At 42.4% G+C, this 21,433-nt stretch overlaps 1 protein-coding gene across 1 annotated transcript in view; it reads left to right on the top strand.

The window, feature by feature from the left end:
• Oatp30B (Organic anion transporting polypeptide 30B) overlaps positions 1-21,433 on the top strand; it is a 158,854-nt gene that overhangs the window by 18,682 nt on the left and 118,739 nt on the right. Inside the window, exons 3-7 of the mRNA XM_080272710.1 lie at positions 9,635-9,815; positions 10,395-10,611; positions 10,870-11,049; positions 15,203-15,415; positions 19,428-19,541. Of these exons, the coding sequence (XP_080128836.1) occupies positions 9,635-9,815; positions 10,395-10,611; positions 10,870-11,049; positions 15,203-15,415; positions 19,428-19,541 (905 nt within the window). The remainder of the gene's footprint in view (positions 1-9,634; positions 9,816-10,394; positions 10,612-10,869; positions 11,050-15,202; positions 15,416-19,427; positions 19,542-21,433) is intronic.

The following is a 21,433-nucleotide window of genomic DNA, read 5'->3' as shown; positions in this document are numbered from 1 at the left end:
CTTTTAGGGTTTGAACTTATATATGTAGAGGGTCAGTCTTTCAGACTGGGGCACCCAAACCATGAGTCACCATGTTCCTAACTAAGATAGCATCTGGGGACCATTATATATAACTGACCAGGCCATTGATGAGAGTGGAACGGTGGGTGTTTCTGGAGCAGCAGGGGAGCTGTTAAGCCTCAAAATGGGACCTGGGGATCAAGGGGCTGGCAGAGAGAAAGGTGGAGGGAGGGCAATTATGAATAAGAGAGCTGGAAAGGAGGCATGGAGGCAGATGGTGGTTGGATGAAGGTGAAATTTAAGGAGAGGTAAGGTTGAGAAGGAGCATGAAAAGGGTAGACATGAAATGCAGAAAATGTAAGGAGAGATTAAAATGTGAAGGCAGAGGCATAAATTGGAAGGCAAGATATAATTGAGGAGGGAAGGAATGTGAGAAGAGTAGGGACATGAAATTTAGACAAAGTAAAAAGAGAGTTCCGGTAAGTGTGAGGAGAGAAAGATTAATAGGTTTATGAAGGGGATGGAGAAGTGAAGTTGAGCAGAGAAGGAGCATTGGAGACATAGTGATATCAGAAGTAGACTGCAAAATAATGCTAATTTTGTGTGCATGTGTGGTGTGTCAAGCAAAGCATGTAGAGATTGTCATGCATGAAAGGATTAATCTTTCTGGAGATTCTCTTGAGAGTGTGGAGCTTTGATATTTAGGAGACATGTTATGTGCAGGTGGTGGGACTGGAACTAGCTTTTTGGCTAGGGTAAGGTGTGTCTGGAGGAAGTTCCTGGAGCTGTTGCCTCTACTAACATTGAGAGGGCTGTCTCTCCCTGCTATGGGATCTTTGTATGCGATATGTGTTAGGAGTGTAATGTTGTATGGTAGTGAGACCTAGGCAGTAAAGGAAAAGAATGTTCATAGGCTCAGATGTACATAAATGACAATGATTAGATGAATGTGAAGTGCATCTTTCAGTGCAAGACCTGGGGGGACTAGGATTGCAAATGAAGAATTTAAAGGAAGCATGGGACCTAAATGTACTGGTGTTGTGATGAGGAGGGGTAGATTGAAATGATTTGGACATGCTGAGTGGATGGAAGACAACAGTTGGGTGCAGAAGGTGAGAAGTGTGAACATCAAGAGTAGGGTTGTGAAAGGCAGATTAAAAAAAAAAAAAAAAAAAGCCTTGGTTGAGGTCATGGAATGTGACCTCAGGGATAAGGGACTGAATAGGAAGGCTGCCAAGAGATCGAGCAGCATGGAGAGCCGCCTTTAGGTACCAAGGCCAACGCATGCAAGCACGTTGGAGCCTTTATAGCCTGTACGAAGTATACAATTCACTCATTTCAGTGCCCCCCCCCCACACACACACACACCGACCTTACCCCCCTGGTCCCCCTATACACTCCCCCATGGCCAGACACTGGTTTCCACTGCTGTTACCACAACACATGATATTGTGATGTGTAATATATGGATAAATGTATTACAGTATAACTGACCAGTTAAGCAGCAGTGTTTTTTAAGCAGACCCTTATTTTAAATTAGTTTTTTTTTTTTTTTTCCATTATTATAAAGAGTGGATAATGAGAAGGCTTGGAATCATGGAGTGGTTGGTTAGGGTGGTTATGGCCATATATGTGGGTGCTCGCACCCAAGTAAGGATGAATGGAGATTTGGGTGAGGAGTTTTCCGTGAATGTTGGTGTGCATCAGGGGTCAGTCTTGATTCCCTTGTTGTTTATTATGGTACTTGAAGCCCTCTCACATGACTTCAGAAATGGGCTCCCATGGGAGATGTTGTTTGCTGATGATTTGGTGTTGATTGCAGAGAATGAAAGGGAGATGGAGGAAAGATTTAGAAAGTGGTGAGATGGTATGGGGCACAAGGGCTTAACAGTAAATGCAGATATAACAAGTGATGATATCTTGGACTGGGGCCGGTACTGTCAAAGAAGAGGGGGAGCGGCCATGTGCGATCTGCCACAAGGATGTGGGAAGCAATTCCATTTTGTGCAGTGTTTGTGATAAGTGGGTGCATAAGAGATGTAGTGGTATTAGAAGTAGACTGAGATAATGGTGATTTCATGTGTGTGGTGCGTCAGGGAGAGCATGTGGAGATTGCCAGATGTGAAAGGATTGAACTTGCTGGTGAGTCTCTTGAGTGTGTGGAAGAGTTTTGTTATTTGGGAGACATGTCATATGCTGGAGGTGGGGCTGGAGCTAGCTCTGTGGCTAGAGTGAGGAGTGGCTGGAAGAAGTTCAGGGAGCTGTTATACGTCTTGACATTGAGGGGAGTCTTCCTCCGTGCTAAGGGATCTCTGTATGTGGCATATTTCAGGAATATAATGCTGTATGATAGTGAGACCTGGGCAGTAAAAGAAGAGGATAATCACTGGCTCAAGCATACAGAAATGGCAGTACAGTAAGTAGGTGGATGTGCAGTGCATCCCTGAGTGCAAGGCCTGGAGAGGCTAAGTTTATGATGGAAGAGTTGAGAGGTAGGCTGGGACAGGAGTGTATTGGTGTTGTGATGAAGAGAGATAGACTGAGATGGTTTGGGTATGTGGAGAGGATGGGAGATGATAACTGGGTGCAGAAAGTGAGTAGTGTTAATGTTAGCAGTAGGGTAGCATGAGGTAAACCGACAAAGACCGGGGATGAGGTCATTGAGTGTGACCTCAGGGATAAGTGACTAACCTGGGAAGCTGTCAGAGATCAAGCAGCATGGAGAGCCACCATTCGGTGACCAAGGTTGATGCAGTGAAGTACAGTATGTTGGAGTCTTAAAAAATGAAAGAGAATGAAAAAATACAGTAGTTCATCTTGTAAGAGATCAACTTTAATGGTCATTTTGTAACATCATTATATTGGATGGAAAAAACCCTCAGTTCGTGTAATGGTAGTTACTTAAACAATTATGGTTTTATAACTTGCCAGTATTTTGGTTTGGAATACTTTGTTGTTATTAATTTATTAGATTGTAAGTAATTAGATTGTAAGTAGGATACTTATTGACAGAGTTAAAGAAAGAACAGAGAAATTAGTTGGAGAAGAACAGGGAGGCTTTAGGAAGGGAAGAGGTTGTGTAGATCAGATATTCATTCTTAGATCTTTAGTGGAAAAGTTTCTAGAGAAGGGAAAGAAGTTGTATGCGGCTTTCATGGATTTGGAGAAAGCATATGACAGGGTGGATAGACAAGGATTGTGGAAAGTGTTAAGAATATATGGAGTAGATGGGAAGTTGTTGAATGCTGTGAAGAGTATGTACGATGGTGCGAAGGCTGCAGTGTGTGTGGATGGTGAAATGTGAATTTTTCTCTTTGAAAGTTGGGTTGAAACAGAGATGTGTCATGTCTTCATGGTTGTTCAATCTGTACATGGATGGGGTAATAAAAGAGGTACAAGGTAGGGTAGTGGATGTTGGAGTGGCCCTGGTGAGAGAGGATAGTGTTTGAAAACTCCCAGTACTGTTGTTTGCAGATGATACTGTGTTGTTGAGTGAAGACGAAGGGGAGCTGCAAGACTTGGTGGATGAGTTTGGGAGAGTGTGTAAGAATTGGAATCTAAAGGTGAATGTAGGGAAGAGTAAAGTGATGGTCTTTGAGAGAGGTGAAGTCAGTGAATGTGCAGCGAGGTTGGATGGTGAGGAGTTGGAAAATGTGAGTACGTTTAAGTACTTGGGTAGTGTGATGAGTAATGATGGAGGTTTGGAGGGTGAAGTGCTTGAAAGGGTACAGCAGGGAAGAAAGGTTGCTGGTTCTTTGAAAGCAGTGATAAGAAACAGGGAAGTGAGCATGGAAGTGAAAAAGTTACTACATGACAGTATTGTGATACCAACTCTAACGTATGGAAGTGAAGCTTGGACGTTGTTGGAAGGACACAAGTCAAGAGTGAGAGCAGTGGAACTGAGTTATTTAAGAGGAGCCTGTGAAGTCACATGGAGAGACAGGCTGACGAATGAGGATATAAAGGAGCATTGTGGTGTGGATGTGGATGTGATAGGAAGCGTTATGAGGAACACACTGAGGTTGTTTGGCCATGTGGAGAGGATGGAGGGTGAAAGACTGACGAAGAGAGTGTATGCGAGTGAGGTGGAGGGGGTAAGAGGGAGAGGGAGGCCGAGGATGAGATGGAGGGATGGGGTGGAGAGGTATATGAGAGAGGGGGGTTTGAGTTGGGAGCAGGGCAGTGAAATGGCGGGGGACAGGGCGACTTGGAGGCGATTTGTTTGTGGCCACCCCAACGGGATTGAGGCGTCTGGCAATAGATAGATAGATAGTAAGTAATATAAGAACAAAGGTGAGCATGAAGTGAAAAAGCTACTACATGACAGTATTGTGATACCAACTCTAACTTATGGAAGTGAAGCTTGGCCCTTGTTGGAGGGACAGAAGTCAAGAGTGAGAGCAGTGGAAATGAGTTATTTGTGAGGAGCATTTGCAGTCACATGGAGAGACAGACTGACAAATGAGGAAGTGAAGGAGTCCTGTGGTGTGGATGTGGATGTGATAGGAAGCATTAGGAGAAACACATTAAGGTGGTTTGGCCATGTGGAGAGGATGGAGAGTGAGAGATTGACAAGGAGAGTGTATGTGAGTGAGGTGGAGGGGGGGGGAGAGGGAGGGGGGAGGCCAAGGATGAGGTAGAGGGATGGAGTGGAGAGGTATATGAGAGAGGGGGGTGTGAGCTGGGAGCAGGGCAGTGAAATGGTGGGGGACAGAGCGACATGGAGGCGATTTGTTTGTGGCCACCCCTTATGGGATTAAGGCGTCTGGCAATAGATAGATAGATAGATAGGTATTACCTTTCTCAACTGGTAGATCAGAATGAAGGAATACTGGTGGATACTTAAACAATTACTGTATGGTTTTATAACTTGCCATTATTTTGGCTTGAAAAAAGAGAAAAAGAAGTGTGTGGTAATCATAGGGGTATTTGTCTTCTTAGTGTAATAGGGAAAGTACCCATATATGGTTGGATACTTATTGACAGAGTTAGTGAAATAACAGAGGAATCAGTTGGAGAAAAACAGGGAGGTTTCAGGAAGGGTCGAGGTTGTGTAGATATTTATCGTGGAGTTTAGTGGAAAAGTTTCTAGAGAAGGGAAGGAAGTTATCTGCTGACTTCGTTGATTTGGAGAAAGTATATGACTGAGTGCATAGATATGGAATGTGAAAAATATTAAAAATATGTGGAGTAAAGGGGAAGGTGTTGAATGCCATGAAGAATACGTATGAGGGGGCTAGGGCTGCAGTGTGTGTGGATTGTGAACTGAGTTAATTTTTCTCTCTGAATGTTGGATTGAAATAGGGATGTGTCATGTCTCCGTGGTTGTTCAGTTTCTATATGGATGGAGTTATAAAAGAGATACAAGGTAGGGCAGTGGATGTTGAAATGGCCCTAATGAGAGAGGGCGGCATTTGGAAACTACCTTTTCTGTTGTTTGCAATAGTATTGTATTGTTAAATGAAGGTGAAGGGGAATTGCAAGGCTTGGTGAGTGAGTTTGGGAGAATACTCGTAACTAAGAAGCGGAATCTAAAGGTGAATGTAGGGAAGAGTAAAGCTGTGGTCTTCAAGAGAAAGAAAGTCACTGAATGCACAGTGAGGCTGGATAGGGAGGAAATGGAAAATGTGACTGCATTTAAGTACTTGGGTAGTGTGATGAGTAAGTGTGGAAGTTTGGAGGATGATGTTTTTGAAAAGGTATAGCAGGGAAAAAAGGTTGCTGGTTCATTGAAAGGAGCGATAAGAAATAGAGAAATGAACATGAAAGTAAAAAGTCTCTACTTGACAGTATTGTGATCCCCATTCTGACATATGGAGAGCGAATCTTGAACCTTGTTGCAAGGACACAAACCAAGAGTGAGAGCTGTGGATATGAGTTATTTGAGAGGAGAATGTGGAGTTTTATGGAGAGACAGACTGACAAATGAGTAAGTGAAGGAGCATTGTGGATATGGATGTGATAGAATGCATTAGGAGAAATACTTTGAGGTCACTTGGCCATGTGGAGAGGATGGAGAGCAAGAGACTAACAAGGAGAGTGTATGAGAGTGAGGTGGAGAGGGGGGGAGGGAGGGAGAGACCAAGGATGAGATGGAAGGTTGGAGTAGAGAGGTATGTAAGAGAGGAAGATGTAAGTTGGGGGCCAGGCAGGGAAAATGACTGTGGAAAGGGCAACATGGAGGTGATTTGTTTGTGGCCACCCCATACAGGATTAAGGTGTCTGGCTATAGACAGACAGAAGACTTCATAGTATGTACAGTATTGTTAATTTATCAGATTGTAAGTAGTATAAGAACAACTGTAGGTATTGCTGTAGTGTTCGGTCAGAGTGGAGGAATACATATATGTTCCTCTTGTTGGGTATATTTATTGTTTTTAATACAACAGTATCTCTTAGCTGTGGTAAACAAACTTGCTTGGTGTTAACTTGAATGAAATACCGAACTGTGTTCAAATTAATGAAATGGCAGTGGCACCAGTATGACTGGATGGAGCTTTCCAGTTGTACAAATGCCCCTCATCTCCCTCCCATTTTCTCAAAAGAAGGCTGGTGATTGGCAGAAGGACAACTTCAACCTGCAGTTCACCAAACCTGTAATGTATCATTTTGGTCCTGACATAATGTTACATTATAAAAATTTTGCATTACCTTACATGAATAAAAGAACACGTCAAAAATTATGCACTGAGTGTAATATTTTGGTCCCAACATCACATTCCATTGTGGAAAATTTGCATTATACAAACAAAAGAACACATGTAAAAAATTTTTATTGTCCCAACTTTCCCTTGCCATAACCTTCTCCATATTGGCCATAAAAGTGCCAACCATTCATAATGAAGCCTAAAAATACTGTACACTGATAATCATTTATATGCACACTTATTTTACTGTATTTATGATGAACTTTGGTAATTGACAGGCTTGGTGGGAGGAGGGAGGACGGAAGAGGAGGAAGAAGAGGTGTGCAGTGATCATTTACAGAGTCATGTTCCCCACACTATCCAAATCCATTCACACAATGATAGAAAATGCCAGATTTGAGATGTTTTTGGCCAAAGCTTTGCATTATATATATATATATATATATATATATATATATATATATATATACTGTAGGTTTAATTCAAACTGTTTTATACTAATTATCTGGACCTGGCCATCAGCTCCTCGTCTTAGAGGCTAATTGTGCAGTGAAAATGTACATTTTAGGCAAATATGTTGCACTATAGTGCATGTGCATCGCTAGCAACAAAAGGGTTAACTCTCAGTTCCCGTGGCTCACTTTCAGCTAATTGAAGTCATATGGTGTCAACTGGAACATGATAAAATGAGTGTCAATAATTTTTGAGACCATTCAGAAGTTAAATTACACTGTTACCACTACAAGGCTCCTGTGACTCACTTAGCTGAGTAAAATTGTCTGGTGGTAGCAGCAATAAATTATGAGAGGGATATTGATCAGGAGAGGGTTAATCAAGATAGTTTTTACCTCATCTGAAGAAAATAATCTGTTATTAGCTGTAAATGAAATACAGTAGCTAAAGTCATGAGTGGTGGCAAAAGTGTTAATTACCCGTCCCCTCCCCGGAGGGGCTCAGGGATGGGTATTGTTTTCACTTGGTTTGTCTGTCTGTGTATCTGTTAACAACTGTACGCAAAAACTACTGGTGTAATTTTGACTAAAATTACAGGGATGATGGGCTATGACCTTCTGATCACATGTTTATATTATGGGCCAAATTGGGCCAAGGCCAAGGCTGTAGGCCCCCCAAATATAAAAAAAAATGGGGACTGGTAAAAATTGTTTTTTCACCATAACTCCTTTCAAATTCATCATATCGACATGAAACCAAACTTATAGGTGCATCTTTCAAGTCTGCATCATATAATGTGCCTCATTACATCGGGGGGATCACCCCCCCCCCAGCCCAGTTAGCGGTAGGGGGGTCAGTGTCAGGTGGGTCGGGCCAAAAATTTCAAATGGGCATAAAATCATCAGTTTTCACCTGATTAACTCCAAATATGATATGTGACATCTTTGACTAGATATCCTGTTGTGTTTATATGTCAACACTAAAATGACAGGTTTGCTGTGCTTTGGCACCGCTTCTTGTTTGTTCATGCTTTTTATTTCCTGTGCACCACAATACAGCCTTGCCTTGTCTACAGATTTAAACCCTCTGATTACTAGGCTGTCCCTCAGATGAGTTGAATAATTTGATGTTACACTATACTCAGTTTTTTTATCGAGGTGAAGTTGCACTTGACAGATTGGTGATGATTGGCTGAATGCAACATTACTTCATAATCTCTTTATTATTAATTGACAACATATGTCTGAGGGGGTAATCTGGGTTAATAAATGTTATTCAGACATGTTGCATTCAGCCAATTGTCACCAACCTATCAAGTGCATCTTCACCTCAATAAAAAAAACTGAGTATAAGTACATAAATGACATGCATTTGTAGCAACAGAGAGGTTAATTGAAATAGTTTTCACCCATCTTCTGACCTGGATTTTCCTCAGCTGAAGAAAACCACCTAGTATTGGCCAGAATTCATATACAGCCAACTCTTGGCTATCACGAGTAATTGGTACCCTAGGCAACCCGCCATAGCCAAAATCGCGATAGCCATACTTAAGAACTAATGGGAAAAATTCTAATTGGTTCCCCGACCTCCAACTTTACCCCAACCTTACCCTATTTTCACATCTCCTTCACTAAAATACCTGGGATTACAAACCAATGCTGCAAATTAACAACAGTACAGTACATAAAGGTTATAAGTAAAACAGAATTAACTGTAATAAGCCATTTTACTTAACATTTTTGGAGAGGATGAGGGGCTTGGGTGGGTTGAAGGGGTTCCGAGGCTGGGGTGGAGTATCCGACGTTCTATCTCGTCTAGGAATTGATCAGCTTCATCAGGAGTCTGGAAGGGACCCTGAGCATAAGGCAGGTTCTTCCTCTTCCTCACTTTCCGTCCTGGGTTAGCCGCGTTACGTGCACCAATGGTAGGAGGGTTGGATGGGGTATTGGTGGCCATTGTGGTTGAACAATAGGTCTTCACGGCTATAGCTGCTGTCGACTGGTAACGCTGACTCTCTCTGAACCTTGGCGGGAAGGATGGGTAGCTGTAACCATGTCTTGGGCCAATCAGCGCTCGGGTAGCCTGTGACGTCGAGCCAATCACGGCGCGAGTATACGCATGGGGGGAGCCCGCGCGATTTGAATGTTTCTGGCCGACCATCGTCCGCGATAGCAGTATTTCAGGTCGCGATAAAGGTAATCGTGTTGCATTTCACCTGTCCGTGATAGCCATGAAACGCGATAGCAAAACCCGTGATAGCCAAGGGTTGACTGTACTTTGGTTAACAGTACTGTTGTGGGCTAAGGTACTCCAGTTGGGTTTGAATAATGATTGTTTGAACCTGAGGGGTGGTTGGGCTTTTGCCCATATAGTGTGTCTCAGGGTTGAGTGTCTAGTCACCCTACTCTTAAATGTATGGACTGAGTGGCTTAGCCTTTGGTCCCTCTGCTCTTAAGGGAGCAAGAGGATGAGGCAGTAGAAACAGAGCAGTATTTCAGTAGTTGCAAAAGAGTTGAGCTGTGTATGCTTTTCAGATCCCAGGCACAGGCCTACAACCCAACCCCACCTGCCCCTGCCGCCACCACCACCACCACCACCACAACCACAACCACAACCACAACCAGCACTACCACAAGGCCCTCACAAGTGGACTCCAATGACTGTGGCCTCTTCTCGTTCAGACCAGCCTTTCTCCAGAGACTTGCTAATATTAAGGCAAGTCTTAATTGTTAAAGTATTACTGGTATGTCAGATTATAATATAGGAAGTCAAATAAGCTTATCTGTTTCAGAACAGTAAACCAAAAATCTTTTGAAAAATTTGATGAGCAGTTGTTGTAGCTAGTGTACACCATCACTGTGATTGACAAAGCAGACATGTGGAGCTGGTGCTATTTTTGTTGCTCTAGGCACAACTGGACATGAACCTAATGGACTGCTGGCTGAAGCTGTTTTTCTCCTGAGGCCCACAGCTCCTCTTGTTTGGCATATATTGGTCTCATACCGTGTAATGGAATGGATCTTGGTCTTGGGACTGTACATCTCAAAGGGGAAGATATAAAACTGACTGTTACTTTTACTAGTGTTTACTGAATCTGGAATACTTTAAGGCACATTGCTTCTGTTGCTGGTATTTATAACCTTATGCTGTGACTTTCTCTGCATACTATAAGAGGCTGGTCATGTACCCTTCAATTCACAGAACTGTTGTAGCCTAGCCTTAGGCTCCTACATCTTAGAGATGAATATAGGATTGGTTGTTTCTGATTTTATACAAATTTCTGCTATTCTCCAGATCTTTGTGTTCCTGCTGTCAGTGTTGGTGACGGTGCAGCAGGCTTTGGCATCAGGCTACCTCAACTCAGTCATCACCACCATTGAGAAGCGCTATGAGATTCCTTCCTCTCTCACTGGCGTCATATCCTCCATGTACGAGATTGGCAACGTCATCACCGTCATTTTTGTTTCTTACCTCGGCTCAAAACGAAGAATCCCTGTCTGGATTGGTGTTGGTACGTAGATATTTCTTATTTGTTGCTTCATGATGGAACCTAATTTAATATCCGTAAAATCTTTGTTGTTGTTTTACAATTTAACATGAAATGCATGTGAAAGAAAATACTCGTTTCAGCTGCGTGACACACACACATCTAGAGATGCTGTACTAGTTTTAACTGTCTGGTAATATTAATACTGTTATTTCATATACACTGTTCAGTGATTTTCATACATTTTTCTCTGATGTTTTTATGTGTGTGTACTGTTCACAGGATGCTGTGTGATGGGGCTGGGATCAATGATGTTTGTGATGCCCCAGTTGACCTCAGAGCGCTGGTCTATTGACCTAGAGAACACGAACAGTTCTGACACAACAAATATCTGTCGCACTGCAAGGGTCCGTGATGACACATCAGAGCGATTGTCGGAGTACGGCTTTGGCACTCTGCCAGGTTGGTAATTATTTTCACGTGAATGTTTGAGAAGGATGACTAATTTAATAAAAGATGACACATCTTTTAATTAAATTCCTGATTTCGTTTTTGTGTTGAAAGGTAAGTAATGGTACCTAGAACATGTGTGAAAAAAGATATTACAGCGTTTATGGCATGCTTTGGATGCTGTAGTTTTTCCTAGAGAGGGAAAAACACATTGAAAAATGGATATACTCAAAGAAAGTACCAGCAGTTAAACTTATTCCCAGTTTTTATCTTTATACTGCTTCCACAAGCATGTGATGGTTGATTACAGAAACCATTTTTGTTCTTGTTGTTGCATAACCCTGGTCTATCTGGTCAAGCAGACCTGTCAACTACAGGTAAGCAACTGCTTTTGTGGGTCCATCCTCCTGCTACATTACAATGTCGTACATTCACCTTGTAGGGAATCACTGTCCCCTTGTGGTAGACAGCATCTTGTCAGGGTCAGACCAGGGTCCTTTCCCACAGTCAGGTATAGGGAATTATATTGAGGTTTGGCTCCCAGGTGGACAACACAACTGTGTCACTCCACCCAGGATGTGTGTTACTACATGTAGGCTCCTCATCAGTGCCACAGGAACAAATGCCAGTACAGTATATGTTGCACTGTGGAAGCAGTTATTGGTAAAAATATTGATTGGATATTGATTCTTGATTTTTTTCTTATTGTTGGTGTGGTAGATGGTTGCACTCACCATCCACTTATTCAGTGCAGTGCATCTTTCAGGTGACTCAACACAGATTGACATTGACATTTATGTTTAGAGACCATTGACCATGTGTAGGTCATTTCATCTGAAGGCAGCTGTCTGTTGGTTGCAGTCTTGAGCTATTTCCCAGTTTCATCCCCAAGTCCAAAAGTCTGCACACAGGACTTCAGCCCACATCTTCCTCAGTCTGCCTCTAGGCACTCTTCCCTCTACATTCATACCTGTCACTCTCCTTGGCCAGTCATCCTCCTGCCTCCTCTCTGTATGTTCAGACCATTTCTACTCAGTTTGCCAAATCTCTCACAGCACACTATTCATATTCTCTCATTTACTGAGAACCTACTTATTTATCTTGACATTCTTAATTCTGTTTTGCAGTCTGTATATATTTCCAGTATAGCATAACACTTCTCACACCTGTTTCATAAAAGAGCACCTTATGTATAAAAAGAGAGGCCTTTTTTTTCAAGAGAGATAACAGTTTTCTAAATTTCTTCCTTTTGCTTCTCATTCTAGAAATGGAGCTGGCCTCTGCTCTAGCTACATTCAACACATACCCTAGGTAACAAAAGTCCTCCATGCATTCCAACAGAATATCTTCCTAGTCAACACTTTCCTTTCTGCCATTCACGGCCCAGATATCTCTATGTATTGTGCATCGAAAATTTCTCACAGCTTGCAGTTAACCTCCAACACCACTTCTATATTTTGGGGACCCATTCATCACAAGGATTGCACATCATGTTCCACAGCATTACCTCCTCACACCTACTGAGGAGTCAAACAGTTTCCTGTATCCCAGGAAAGCATTTACTACATTAGGGTGGTAACCATGTAAGCAGCAAATACTGTACTCTGCAAATGTTTACTGGTCTATCTATCTATCTATTGCCAGACGCCTCAATCCCGTTTGGGGTGGCCACAAACAAATCGCCTCCACGTCGCCCTGTCCCCCGCCATTTCACTGCCCTGCTCCCAACTTACACCCCCCTCTCTCATATACCTCTCCACCCCATCCCTTCATCTCATCCTCGGCCTCCCCCTCCCTCTTCCCCCCTCCACCTCACTCACATACACTCTCTTCGTCAGTCTCTCACCCTCCATTCTCTCCACATAGCCAAACCACCTCAGTGTGTTCCTCATAATGCTTCCTATCACATCCACATCCACACCACAACTCTCCTTTATATCCTCATTCGTCAGCCTGTCTCTCCATGTGACTTCACAGGCTCCTCTTAAATAACTCATTTCCACTGCTCTCACTCTTGTACAGTAGGTTAAGACACTTCTGCTGGGTGTTGTCTTTATGGGTCCAAGGGATGGTTGAGGTTAACTGCTATAGTAATGCTGTGCGAATGAGCAGTTGGTCACCATCCATCCATCCATCATCCAATCCTATGTTGCCCCAAGAGGAGCGTAGGAGCCCGGGGCTAGGCAGTTGGTCCTGACATTTAAGATGAGAGTGAAGTTGGTCACCCATACCTTTATTTTCTGAACTGTGTAACCTGGTCCTGGGCCTCTACGCCACTAATGGGATATTAAAGGATTGGATGATGGATTATGGGTGAGTGGTTAATATACTGCACTCATGTTTGCCTAATGCCATAGTATACTAAAAAATAAAAAGCCATCTCTGATCAGACTAAGGGAGGCTGCTCCAAGCTAACCAGCTGTAATAATAATAATAATAATAATAGTGATGGTAATAATAATAATGTTCTGGTGATTTATTTCACGGAGGTCACAGTTCTTCCAAAGGCATATGCTAGCATTTGACACATATTTACACTTTTGCTATCCATCCATCTATTTAGCCAGGTACAGTGGAGTCACCTAATCCGTGGCAATTAGAGACTGGTACCCACCTGTGGTTTATTAAATCCATGGTTTACAGAGTTAAGACCCTATGGGAAAAAAGGATATTTAGTCTGGACCCTTGTGGAACCTCCCTACAGCACCCTGCCTACACCTAACTAGCCAACAGCAAACACAAACAGACAATCTTAGAGCCCTCTTTTTGGACTCCAGCTGGGTCGAACGTCGCCTTGGGGGGTTGGGGCCGTCCATAACAGAGCCCAGGGAGAGGTAACCTTGACACACACACAAAAAAAAAAAAGGCCAGGTAGCACTCAGAACTCATGGGGGAACACACGTAGTTGGCAGTTGGTGGGACAGGAGGTAAAAAAAAAAAAAAAATGGCAGCCGTAGAGTGCACACTTGCCACCAGGGCCGGGCTGTGATTGGCTGCTGGGTCTAGGTTGTCTGTGATTGGCTAGCAGACGCAGAATACATCATCGGTTCACGGATATTGTAAATCTCCTCAGAAGTGAGCCACTTTGGAACCTAGGAATCATGTTTTTCAAGTTTTTTCTGTGGAATAAAAAAAAATAGTGACTGGTTGGGCAAAATACCACGGATTACAGATCCGCAGCTTACAGACTCGCGAATTAGGCGACTCCAATGTACCTTAATTCCATAAGGTCGGGCTATAAAAAAATTACATGCTTGCCACCCTGTCCTCTGCAGTTTTGCTACCCTTCCTCCAATGCACACATCCCTCTCCCCTATGCTCTCTCTTCATGCCATCCCTCCATCTCATCCTCAGTCTTCCCTTCCCTCTCCCCCCCTTCCACCTCACTCACATACACTTTTCTAGTCAGCCTCTTATTCTCCATCCTCCCAGATGGCCAAACCATTAGAGTATTTCTCCAAACACTTTCAGTCCCACCGACATCAACACCAGAATGCTCCTTCACTTCCTTATTTGTCTGTCTGCCTCTTAATGTAACTTCATGTGCTCCTCTCAAGTAATACTTTACAATAACAAGAATTATGACATCACTCATATACAATGCAAACTTCTTCAGTAGAAGTGGCAGCAGTTAAGCCCTACAATTACCATTCATAAAACCTCCCTCCATATCATAGTTTCTCAAAAAGAGAAAGACTTTGAGTTACCCCTTAAAAGAGTTAACAGAAGTCAGTTGCTTCCACGATAATGGCAGCGTATTATTTAACACTGGGACTGTATGGCAACAAGACCAATCAGAGGAAGATGACTGATGAATAGCTTCAGGGTCATCAAGGAACAAGGAATCATTTTTGCTTTGTAACATCACACGTAGGTAGGCTGTCAGAAATTTTAACAATTCAGCAAGATTCTTTGGTTTGCCATACATAAGAATCGTGAAAGTAACAAGACAGTTGGGCATCTCCTCTTTTTACTGGCAACCAATGCAACTTAGAAGTGGGGTAGTCGGGGTTCTGGGGAGGTAAGAGGTCAAAGATAAACCTTGTAGCCCTTTTCAACACTTCTTTAGTAGATTTGGAAGGCCAATCAATAATGAATTACAATAATTGACAGCAATCCATTTCAGACACAATGACTACATGTCCATGTCTCATTTCTCCACCAGACCTGTCCAAGGGAGTGCCACTGGGTTCACACAATAGCATCCAGTATGGTAAGCCAGACAACTGTATCAAGGGGTCACGTAGCAATGTGGTGCCGGTGCTGTTCTTCATGGTGGCACAGCTGTTGCTCGGTGCTGGGGGTTCTCCTCTCTTCACTCTCGGCACTACCTACATTGACGATCATGTCAAGCGTGAGAGCTCATCCATGTATATAGGTGGGTAATAATAATAATGATAATAATAATAATAATAATAATAATAATAGTAATAATAATAATAATATGGTCTTTTTAAAAAACTGCCAATTCTTTCAGTATGGATTTTACTAGCATTTTTTCTAGTACATTTCTCAGCTGTGTGACCAAAACCCTGGCAATGTTGCCACTAAGTAACCCAGACACTGTCAGAGGCACAGCATGTTGTGACTGTGGGATCCCCACAGGGATAATCTGGCTGATTGCTGGCCTATACTCAAACATTATGAGAGTGCTGTCAAGTGTGGAGAAGGAACATCTGACTTCTTCCCACTAAGTACTGGAGTAAGACAGGGATGTGTCCTTGCTCCCATGCTTTTCAACATGTTCATGGATTGGATACTTGGTTGGGCTGTGAGTTGAAGTCACTATTGAGTATCAATTGGCAACTTCAGAGTTACTGATCCTGACGTTGCTAATGATGCAGTTATCCTAGACGAGCCACTGGAGATACTACCTGCTCTCATGCTTTTCAACACATGCATGGATTGGATACTTGGTAAGGCTGTGAGTTGAAGTCACTATGAAGAATCAGTTGGCAGTTTGGGGGTTACTGATCATGACTTTGTTAATGATGAAGTTATCCTAGCAGAGTCAGTGGAGATACCACTGAGTGTCCTTGGAGAAGTTCATGTGAATGCAGAGCAGTTGGGATTAAAGGTAACTTGGGCCAAGACCAAGGTCCAGGCATTTAGTGGCCTGTTGGATGAAGCACTTTAGTCTGTCTGAGCTTTTGATGTGAATGTGGAAGTCTTGGAAGGATTCATTGATCTTGGTAGTGTGGTAGGTCAGATGATGAGATTTCTTGTCATATTAGTCTGGCCTACGTGGTTATGAATTCACTCAAATAGGGTACAGCATTTGACATTGCTGTCATTTGTGTCGAAGGATGAAAATTTGCCTTATCAAAGCACTGATACTCCCTGCCATACTCTATGGCTGTGAGACATGGATGTTAAACATTGACTTGAAGCAGCAACTTGACTTCTATGGTACTAAATATCTTCGCAGGATCATGAGATATTGCTGGTATGACCGGGTACATAATGAGTGACTACACATACTCCATGAGACTTAGTTGAGGCTTATTACCCATGTAATATGTCAGCACCAAATCAAGTTACAGGCAGGTCTTGTTATACAAGCACCTGCAATATGAGAAACTGATAATGCAAGAATGGGCAGTTAGACCCAGATTTGATGGTGTGAGCACAAAAATTTGATGATGTGAGAAAATGATCTGGTGTGATTGGAAAATTTGAGAAGCTAGCCATTTACCACCACTGACATTACAGGGCCATGACTTAAAGGTGTAAGGAAGGAGCTTGTGAGCCCCACACAACCTCCCCCTCTCCTTCTACTTGCACTTAACAACCCCCCCCCCCCTCATGATGATGATAATGATATGGAGGATTGTACTTCAGGAGACATCTTTAAGAGAGAAATGTCTGTATTATTCTTACTTCTTGTAAAGAGGAGATTACAAGTGCAGCCACTATCCGCAAGTGCCTTAATTTTATTGTTCGTATTCGAACTCCTAGGAATGATATCTGAGTCATCCAGAGAAAGAGACAGGCCAGACATTGTGGTCTTTGGCATCATTTTCCTTGGGTCAGATAGTGTACACAGTAAACATCATCAGAGCCAGACTGATGGGTTAACACCTCAATTGACTTTCCCTTAGCCTTCGTAGAAGGAAATCTCATTAAAAGGCCACCAGCTTTAGTCTTTGTTCAGCTGTCAACTGGTACCTAGTCAAGAACATCTCCCATGATGTCTGGACTAACATGACTCGTGTGAGTATTCCTTTCAACCTTTGGTTTTACTACTAATAGCTGCTTGTTACGAATAATCTGCTTTTCACCATGATTATGTATCTCTATGTCCTTTGTTAAGTCTTTCTTGCCATCAACAAGGCCTATGTGAGCAGAGTCTCTGAGACTGGCTGACAGCTCTTAGTGAAGAGTTCTTTGCCTCCAGTGCCTCTAATCTGCCCAAGATGCCTTGAATTGCCTCAAAGATTAGTATTGTCACATCACCACCAAATCTTTCTTTGTGTTAGAGCAATTTCCCTCATTGGTCAGGACATCATCTGCAGGTGTTGCACACTGGCTGCAGAGCCAGCAAAAGCCCAGCCGGTCACATTTTCATAAATGGATAATCACCTAAGATAAGATTTTCACAGGAGAGGTGAAAATGCTCGCTGCAGTATGCACATCTCAGTGCATGTGCAGTTTTAGCTATGGGCTTATTGCAGTGAAACCATTGATGATTTTGGCTCATGTCTGATTATGAAATTTTAAACAGCCAAAAAAGCAATGGGAAGAAGACTAAAAAAAAAAAAAAAAAAAAAAAAGTACCTGGGGTAAATCCAGGTATTGCCACTTCCATCAGTTGTACCTTAATTTAGGAGGAAAAAGATAAATACAGAGAATAAAGAAACAAGAATAGGAGAAAACAAAGAAAAACTGCTAGATGTTAAACAGTATCCTCCCAATTGGTTCCACTTACACAGACACTAAATGTACTGACAGTGCTTGCCACATGAAAGTGGGGATGGGCTACCCTATTGCCTACAAATAAGGACAAAAAAGGGTAGGTTTATTTGATAAAACAATAGCTTCTCCCATAAACAAATGGCAAAATGCATCGTCAAACCTTGTGTAACAGCATACCTCAGATTTACCTCATTAATTACGAACTGTGCAAAAGTAGCCAGACTGTACTTTGAATCTGTACATGTTCTGTGGCCACACATTCAGTTTGCACCAAAATGTATTTGCTCAGGAATATTTTATAAAGCATCAGTTTTCCAGCATCTGCTATAGACATTGTTTTTACTAAATCTCCTGAACAATAAAACAGAAAAGTACAGGTATACCTTGATATACAATACCCCAAGATGTGATACCCCAGCTTAATGATGGAGGTAGAAATACCACCATACCCCACCTAACAATGGTCAAACCCTTGTTTAACGATGAGTTTTTATTTTTTTTTTTACTGTCTATCTATCTATCTATAGCCCGACGCCCTAATCCCGCAAAGGGTGGCCGCAGACAAAACGCCTCCAAGTCACTCTGTCACCCACCATTTGACTCCCCTCCCCCCAACTCACCCCCCCCTCCCTCATATACCTCTCAACTCCATCCCTCCACCTCATCCTCGGTCTACCCCTCCCTCTCCCTCCCTCCACCTCACCTACATACACCCTCTTAGTCAGTCTTTCATTCTCCATCCTCTCCACATGTCCAAACCACCTCAGTGTATTTCTCCTAATCTTTTCAACCACATCCACATCTACCCCACAACGTTCCTTCACTTCTTCATTCGTCAACCTGTCCCTCCATGTCAGTCCACATGCTCCTCTCAAGTAACTCATTTCCACTGCTCTCACTCTTGACTTGTTCCCCTCTTGCAAGGTCCACGCCTCGCTTCCATACGTCAGGGTAGGGATCACAATACCAATTTTATAATATTTTGTATTAAAATTGTGTGTTTAGGCTGATTTATAAACTGTTTTTAGACTTAGCTTAATGTGTTTTAGCCAAAGGTGGGGCAAACATTGTTAGTTAGGGGTACGGTTTACTAAGCTTGAATTTTTCCAGACTGGTATATGACGATCTTCAATTTTTATTTGTTAGTTTTAGTGAGTAATTTACAGGTGTTAGCTTCTTTTACAGCTGTTAGGCCATTTAGATTGGTTTTAAACTTGTTTTTGGACTCATTTGGGTGGGTTTTGGATTTCGTTGGGGAGGAAACCCAAGGCTGAAAAATGCATCCCATTACTTTACATGTTTAATCTACCCCGATATTTGATGCCCTGCCTAACGATGGGTTTGCACCTACCAATTGCATAATTAAACTTGGGTATACCTGTATGTGCTTTTGGTACTGTATCATTATTCTGTTGCTGGTAATTAGCATGACACTACTTTTTATTTTGTGCTCAGCTATATTTCTTCAATCACAGGTATCATCTACACCATGGTTGCCTTCGGGCCGGTGCTTGGGTTTCTGCTTGGTGCGTACCTCATCTCCTACTATGTTGACACACTCTTTGTTGACACCTCGGGCATGGCAGCAGGTGAGAGACAGTGCGGGTACTTATATTTCACCACTGCTTAAAAGTCTGGCTATTTAATTGACTTGGCCAACACAAGATCACATATTGCACTCAGTTATTTTGGATTAAGGCATTTATTGCCTCCAAACTCTCAAGAAATATTTTTGTAGGTTTCATTGTAGTATATTAGGTGATGCCTGGTGGTCTGTTCGTTTAAGGCACTCCAATTAGATGAGACATGTATTGGTTTACATCCAAGGGATGGTTGGAGTTTATTACAATCCTTGTGCCACTTAAGACATTGAAGGCTGGGCACTTTTGCCTTAAATATCATGACTGAGTTACCTAACCCTAGGCTCCAGTGCCCTTGATGAGCAGTTAAGGATTGGACAGTTCATTATAGTACTTAGGTCCCAATTATTGTCATCATCATCTTCATCTCAACTCAATTTCCCACACTTTTCCAGAATGAAACAGTTTTAGAATTATAGTCACTTACTGTGAAATCTGGTCACAACCAAATCAACATTTTCATCATTTTCATTCCCCCTGACACATTCTCAGCCACACTTAATGATACATCCAAATCCTACACCAGGTAAAATGCACCCCCTCCTCTCAAGACAACTTGCACTCAACACCACTTGGCTAACAGAACCCAAACTCACAAGAGATCATCTTCCCATCATTACCACAATAAAATAATTGATTGGTTGATTCATTCACTCATTATCTAATCCAGTGTTGCCCCATGAGGACCATAGGAGCCCGGGGCTAGGCAAGTTGGTCCTGACATTTAAGATGAGACTGACCAGCCTCACTCATCCCCAAGTGGCATTACGTGAGCAATAAACCCCAACAACCCCCTGGATATAAACCTGCACAGGTTCAGTCCAATTGGAGTGCCATAATTACCCACTAAACCACCAGGAGCTATAATTTGGTTATATGGTTACCACCCAGCATAGTAAATGGTTTCCTGGTGCACAGGAAACCATTTGGCTTGTCACTGAGTGTGGAGTCACCCATAGACAGAAGGAAGGAAAGAAAAGAAGGAAGGAAGAGAGGAAAGGGCAGGCACCCAAGAGCAGCACTACATCGAGTAAGTGGATGGTGAGCGCCCTCCCACCTACTACTATCACAATAAAATCATAGTTGTAAAGCTAGAGTGACCACACCTCATGTACACAAACTATAACAAAGCAGACTTGACAGATTCACTGAAGAAATAGAACAGCACTTCAACAAGCTAAACATCACATCCATCACCAACATTAACAGGCTCAGTAGAAAGTTCAGCAGCATCTTACTCAAGACCAGCACCACATTCCACAAAGGAACAGAAGGCATTACTATCCAGATTTTACACCAGAGACTGCCTCCCTCATAAAGCATTGAGACAAGCTTAAACACAGCTGACCTCTCCCACATGCACAAGACACAGTCACATGGCTCTGGAACCATACAATGAGATAACAACAAAATTAGTATTAAACTATTAATAAATGGAAAACTGGAAGCCTTTATAGCACCACAACAGTCATTCCACAGACTCTTCTTGGATATTCAAAATACTGAACAGTATCACTAAATCACAAACATGCATTTCCAAAACCCACAGCACCATCATCTCCAACACGCAACACATCCCATCCTACAAAGTACAAGCCAACATACTTGTTAACCACAATGCAAACATAAGTCACTTAACACAAACATACACTAAAAAAGAAGAAAAAAAGAAAAGAAAAACAGCATAGGTAATCCTTTCCACGCAACCACATTGCAACCTCCTTTACTCCAAAACAGACATGTATTATTACATAAATATATACTGTATATATACAGTATATTTTTTTAATTTTTTCGCTGTGTCCCCGTTTTTAAATACTGTAAGGGCTAAGGCGTTGCAC

Source organism: Coenobita brevimanus, chromosome 51 (genome assembly GCF_032717465.1).
Source record: "Coenobita brevimanus isolate Jiangsu-jjx chromosome 51, ASM3271746v2, whole genome shotgun sequence".
NCBI classification, from domain to species: domain Eukaryota; kingdom Metazoa; phylum Arthropoda; class Malacostraca; order Decapoda; family Coenobitidae; genus Coenobita; species Coenobita brevimanus.
The sequence above is the reverse complement of the archived record's forward strand: the minus strand, read 5'-3'. Positions and strand labels throughout refer to the sequence as shown.